The sequence below is a fragment of the Convolutriloba macropyga genome, chromosome 6 (genome assembly GCF_964194025.1).
Source record: "Convolutriloba macropyga chromosome 6, txConMacr16.3, whole genome shotgun sequence".
Lineage (NCBI taxonomy): Eukaryota > Metazoa > Xenacoelomorpha > Acoela > Convolutidae > Convolutriloba > Convolutriloba macropyga.
The window spans coordinates 15,684,647-15,690,925 of NC_134473.1; the positions used below are offsets into that span (position 1 = coordinate 15,684,647).

Here is a 6,279-nt window from a genome sequence, read left to right on the forward strand (position 1 = left end):
ATGTTAAGTTTGGTTGAAATGCGCAGACTTTGACTATATATTCGTCGTCAGTTTTCTGAAGCGATTTGTAATTTAATATTGAGCCAAAAACGTTTTCATAAAACTAATAACACGGCTTTAGACCAGTTCTCATGTTAATTATGGTTCTGAAATGCGCGGTTGGAATCTCAAATCACTGATTTGGAATTTGGCTTGGACTGTGATATGTTCTACTTTCATATTCATAGTTAATTTGATATCTGGTTCTCATTTTGGAATCGTACTCTAGACGAATAGATATTGAAAGAGAGTAAGGAATTTGACAACGGACTGAAGGAAAAAATTTGCGTTGATGCTTTCATAATATTGTATAGCTTTTTCAGAAAATATATGAAGACAAGTTTTTTCTTTCAAATATTAAATTATGGAAGTTCTTCTCTAGCATGGAAGTATGGAAAAAAACAGCAGCAACTGCAGACATTGTCTTCAGCCTTGCTCGGTATCATACTGCCAGTGATGATACATTTGTGAGTCATTACGTAATCGTTCTTGTCACTCTTGCAAAGTGTTTCGCAATCATCGTAATCATACTCGGCAACTTCCATCGTCCACCAGTACAAGTTAGTAAATGGTAAATAGCCTTTTGAGTTGTCAGGGATGTTATACGCTATTTCTTCAATAATGCTCTGTTCAATTGATTCATCTTCGGTTCCAATATTTTGTCGCATAAGAAGCCTTCCCTGTAATTCTATGATGAGGAGAAACAATAAAAACAAACTTCTTGCGATACAGTTCAACATTTCTCTCACCGTGTCAAATCCAGGAGGTGTTTCAGACACTTTGTGAAATAAATCTGAGAAAATGTTAAGCGAAAATCAAACTGAATTATTTGACATGTCGACCAAGGTCACGTGACTATTACAAAATTGTGTAAATAACACAGCATGTCAACATTCTTACTATCAAAACAAAATTTAAAGTTTAAGGCATCAGCATACAATTAAAAGTTCGAATGGGCTCATGGTGAACTATTAAACTGTTTACTTATTCAAGCATGGTGTCATGAAAACTTCAACGATGTTTAAAGTACCCAAATTATATTTTATTTCATGTGGAGCTCACCTTTCCAATTAAATGAAATTTAGCTCTTTGCAATGACATGAATGCATCATTTGTCGACTGGTGTCGTTTTTTACTCTCTCAAAATTCTTGTGCAGACTCCTATAACTGCTAATAACTCTAAAACTTTTGAAGAAAAATTGCTTCTGATTTATTTATATCTTAGGAGATGCACAAAAACTTTAAAAATTCTTGTAGAGTAAATAACCCCCGATGCAATTAAAGAGGCGGCAGCATTCAAACTACTCAAAATAAAAAAACTCGGCGAGCAAAATTTTTGCTAATTTAATGAATCTTAGATTTAGCAGGAACAATTATCCTCACTCGACACGTAAATACAAACACTTGAGAACTTTTGGCTCAAAGAAATAAACCCCCTCCAACATAAAATACCTCGAACTTCAGTCGTGATAGTTAGTTCGGTTGTGATAGTTAGTTCGGTCGTGATAGTTAGTTCGCTGAGACATTGAAAAGGGGCTTATTTACGTGGGGTTTTATTTCCGTGCGGGGTCTTCTTCCTAAATGAGGTCAAAAATAAACCGACTAATGTCGGAAGAATTGCTCTTGCACGACAGGCGAGGCAATTTAATTCAGGGGCTGTAGCCTAGATAAAATTTTCTATATGGGTGCAAAAATAGCTAACCACACCGGAATTGGAACCATTGACCTCCCGCTCCCTCGTCAGAAGCACTACCCACTCGCTTAAAGTCAAAGATTGTTCTAGAAGGAAAGCGCAAAATGGTCAAGCAAAAAATTTGCATAAAAACGACCAACACGTTTACAATAATTGATATTAACTTCGTTCAAGAGCAATTAATTACAACGGGCAGAAACCAAAACTGCAACCGAATACCTGTAGCAGTTTAACTATGCTCATTCAGTAGAAGTTTAACAATGCTCATTCAGTAGAAAATGTGGAAGTTTAACTAACTATGCTCATTCAGTAAAAAAATCAAACTTGTCTCAGATGACAAAGTATGGTTCGGTTCAATAGATCTCATTGCCTTCAGTCAGATAACTTTTTGCAGAAAAAGCAGTCAATTCCCTGTTTCGTTAAATAAAAACGCATAAAGGTCGTATACACACTCTTGAATCGTCTTAAAGAAATTTCTCAAAATATCGAAACGGCTTTCAGTTTTTACTTATTTAAGTTCCAGTCAATTAGTAAAATTGAAAGGTTGCAAGTGCAATGCGTAAGTACTAGTACATTAAGCCGTTAGAAATTTTTGGGATCTGTTGGTTGAAAAATGTCAAAGAGTCTGAGGTACGTATTGATAAGTAAGCAAAATGAACAGCTAAAGACCGACAGAGTCAATTTATATGCTACAACAGTTCTTTTGATAGCGATCAATTTTCGTTTTCAAAACAAAACAAGTGCTCTAAATCTTGAGAAAATATTTTAAAAACTGTAAAAATGGTTTGTTAAAAAGCCGCCTGATGAAAAAACCCCCAGAAAACGAAAACTCTTCAAGTCGTACAAAACCAAGAGGGCCAATAATAATTGTTTATTGATTGCATTATGACACGTTAATTGAATTGAAAACTGAAAAAAAATCATGTTTGTTAACGTTCTCCTAAATGAGCTGTGCTCATTGGCATCTAATGTCATCTAAATTAAATAACATCTTCACATAATACTTAATCTGTGCTAACGATGGTTTTCTCGAAACACCGAGTTAGTTGTGCTCGGAAATACCCCTTCTGCTGAAAGCATGTGTAAACCTTCTTGATGATTTGCAATCACCCACCTACCTGTTTGCATAAGAAACACGACTCCTGCTTCGCATTCCTAATCATTACTAACTCTTCCCGGTGGCTGCTTCAATTGGCACCAAATTAAATTAAACATTCAATATTATTCTACAATTTTTAAAAAGGTTGCATTTCTAATGTACTCTACAAAGCATGCTGACAAAAGTGACAAAATATTTCCATATAAAATGAACTCTATCTGATTTCTTCAGTTGGTAGATTGAAAACTAGTTTGCAATTGGTTTGATTGTTGACAGCCAACATTAGGATCACCGCCTCTCTCGGGGTAATATTGCACTTGAACTGTGTTTGCATTCTGCTGCGGAGGCGTCGATTCTTTACGTTGCCGAGCCTGCATTTCGTACATAATTTGAGTCTGTTCTAACACATACTTCTGTCGCTCCTCCATAATTGACTTCCTCTTTGCTTCGTACTCTGACCTCTCTTTCTCCAAAATTGCTTCCAACTCCTCAAAATGTTTCATCTTCAGTTCCAACTTTTTCAGTTGAGTTTCAACCAATGACACTACTGCAACACGTATTCGGCGCTCCACCAGTGACTTGAGATGTTTCGCCTTCTCGGCAGAGCATTTAAGAGCGGCTTCAGTCGCTAGCAGGGACATCTGTCGATCAATTGGAGTGTTATGGATAGCTTCCATCTGTTCAAACGTCATCACGTGACCACCACCACCCTCCACTTGATCTGTCTCCTCATCCGTTGTTTCCACGTTAATAACCAACCGCTCATACTCGTCAATTGCCTCTCGTAAGCTCTGCATAGTCGGTACAAAATTTGCCAACGCCGAAGACGGGTCTTCCTCGGGGTTCATTACGTAATCGTCATTCGTTATACTGCGACTTTCTATATCGGCATCTCGGACTGAACGCATTACGGTGGCTTCTGCAATACTCTCGCTCGATGAAATTTCTTCATTATGATTGGCAGCTGTTGATATTTCAATGTTCTCTTTGTTCGAACTTAGATCGTCACTGAAATCGTGACAAGATGCTGCGGAGGACGACACACCATCATCGTGTTCGTTCTCCGAGTAGATGCTGGACGAGGGGCCTTCACTGTGCGTTGAAGTCATTGTTATTGCATCGTCATTCTGTAAAGCACAGTTCAAAACTCTCTTTGTAGCTAGCCGACTGAGGGTATCCAACGCACCTTTTGCTGCTTCGGCAGCCAGTCGCTGGTCAACTTCTCTGGCCAGAAAAGCGACAGTTGTCATCACTGGATTTGGGGTGCTAGCAAAAGGAACCGGATCCAACCTTGCACTGGGCTGACCAGTTTTAGATTCGTTCAAAAAGCTATCTTCAATTGGCAGTTTGAGAAACTGGGCAATGCACTGCTCCGAAGTTTTGGTGCCGACATGTTCACCAATTTTTTCCCAATCTTCTTCATAAATTTGGATTGCTTCCAGAAGAAGGAAAATTTCAGTTTGATTCCACTCACTGGTATCTTCAGTAGCGTTTGTTGACGAAGCATTTCCCTGTGTAGTTGCACTTTGTTGCTGTTTTTGTTTTTTAGCCGCGTACATGTCCAAATGTAGACCGAAATTGCCTACCCTGTAAACATTTGTCCTACTGGAAGATGAGACATTTTTCGTCGAATCCTCACTTTCAGGAAAATGAGCAATTCTTTCCACAGAGCTCAGACTTCTTACAATTTGAACCGGTTTGATATTAGGCTTCACTTCCGCAAAGCTTTTTCCTTCTATGTTTGTTTCCAATTTAGCTTCTGTACTATGCTTGATGTCTCCAAATACGTGAAAAGTAGCTGGATTAGCTAAGCTCAGGGCCCTGGTTGAGGTCAGTTTCGGCTCAAACTCACACTGGTAATTGATTAAACCCCACTGCTGCAAAAATGCATGCACACGAAATATTGTACAAACATCACCCGATAAATTTCTTCTCACGGCTGTGACACTTAGATGGACAAAAGGATTGATTCTGTAGCTATCAATCATAAAATTTCTCAAATACAAGTACTTTTCTGGGCATTTAACTTCACTTTGGTCGTCAATGAAAAACTCGGGCAAAGCTCGCTTTTCAATATTATGAATGGACTCGTACTCAAACCATGCACTGTAAGAAGGTATAATAATGTGAAACGTCTGATCAGCAAGAATTGAAGTTTCTTTATTCGTTTTATTATTCGATTCCAAAGACAACCTGGCTCGCTTGCTCTGGCTTGCTAGTGACATGGTTGGTTCTTCATCCAAATCCACTAGGGTGACATTAGCTTGAACAAGAGACTGAATGACATTAGGACTGGTCACATTATTCACTACAGCAGTGGTTTCAGGAATCTCCACAACAATATTTTCCTCACTTCCATCATTTTGTTTATCCTTCCAGGTCTCATTTCCCATTCCATTGCTTGGAGACACGTTGATATCACCCAGATCGGTACTTGAGAAAACATTTGATGACAGACTTAAAATCTCAGTCGAGTTTTCAACTTTTGTGAGAAAATCTAACTCAGAAACCCACTCGCCGTAGCACTTCACAGTCAAGAGCCAGCTATAGTCGACGTGATATTTTGAAATAGCATTGTTGAAAGCATTGATATTAAAACCGTTCTCTGATTTGGCAACTTGTGAATTACTCAAACACTGCATGAAACTCTCAGGCGTAAATAACTGATGAACCAGTGAAAATTCTTTGGAGGAAAAAACGAGTCTTTTTAAATTATCCTCTCGTTGCATTAGATTATGAACAGTTTGCTGTTTGTTGTGGATAATATGTGAGGCCAATACTTCTGTCTCAACAATAACACCTTTATGATCCCGAACAATTTCAGTCAGCTCATCAGTCAGCGATTGAGAAACTTCGCCACTGAAAAAAATTCTAGGAATAATGAACAAACTTTTATCAATTAGACATTTTTCAATTCGGGTTAGCAACAGCAATGTCTCTCCTCTTTTGGTAACAGAACGCAAATCAAAAAATGCCCAACATTTCTCAAATTTCGCTGTGAACATTTCGCCCAGAATATAGCAAAGGGCACCTTCAGGCCGAAAATCCACAAGGAGGCGAAAAGGGAACCTAATTCGAGGTTTAGCTTCTTGGTTTTCCCGCAATTCGTGGTTTTCAAGTTTGAGAAAGTCAACAAGCAAATAAATTGCTCTACATAGAGTTCTGTCTGTTTCAGCCTCAGTCTGTCTTTCGAATTCCACTGTTCTGAAAAACTCTGAATATGTTTCGTGGTTTGTCAACCACAGTCGCACAGGGTCGAAAAGAGGAAGAGTGGACTCATTTTCCAGGAAAGACAGAAAAGATACCGCAAAGGCTGTCACATCTGTTTCCTGTTGCTGTTTAGCCATAATGATAATCTGAAAACGATATGAGCTTCAGTGACAGAAATCACGTACAATGAATATTAATACACTGTTGTTATCTCTATTGAGAAGTTATCACATCAAAC

At 38.4% G+C, this 6,279-nt stretch overlaps 1 protein-coding gene across 1 annotated transcript; it reads right to left on the reverse strand.

Annotated features, from left to right (window-relative positions):
- Nucleotides 1-2,923: 2,923 nt before the first annotated feature.
- On the reverse strand, nt 2,924-6,279 carry LOC142341518 (SWI/SNF complex subunit SMARCC2-like). The gene has a single exon (XM_075392504.1). It carries the CDS (start codon nt 6,176-6,178, stop codon nt 3,059-3,061), a length of 3,120 nt encoding a protein of 1,039 aa, XP_075248619.1. The 5' UTR covers nt 6,179-6,279; the 3' UTR covers nt 2,924-3,058.

What these genes read in the sequence shown, in the direction of transcription:
- LOC142341518 (XM_075392504.1), bottom strand. Translation starts at nt 6,178, where the DNA reads ATGGCTAAACAGCAACAGGAAACAGATGTGACAGCCTTTGCGGTATCT.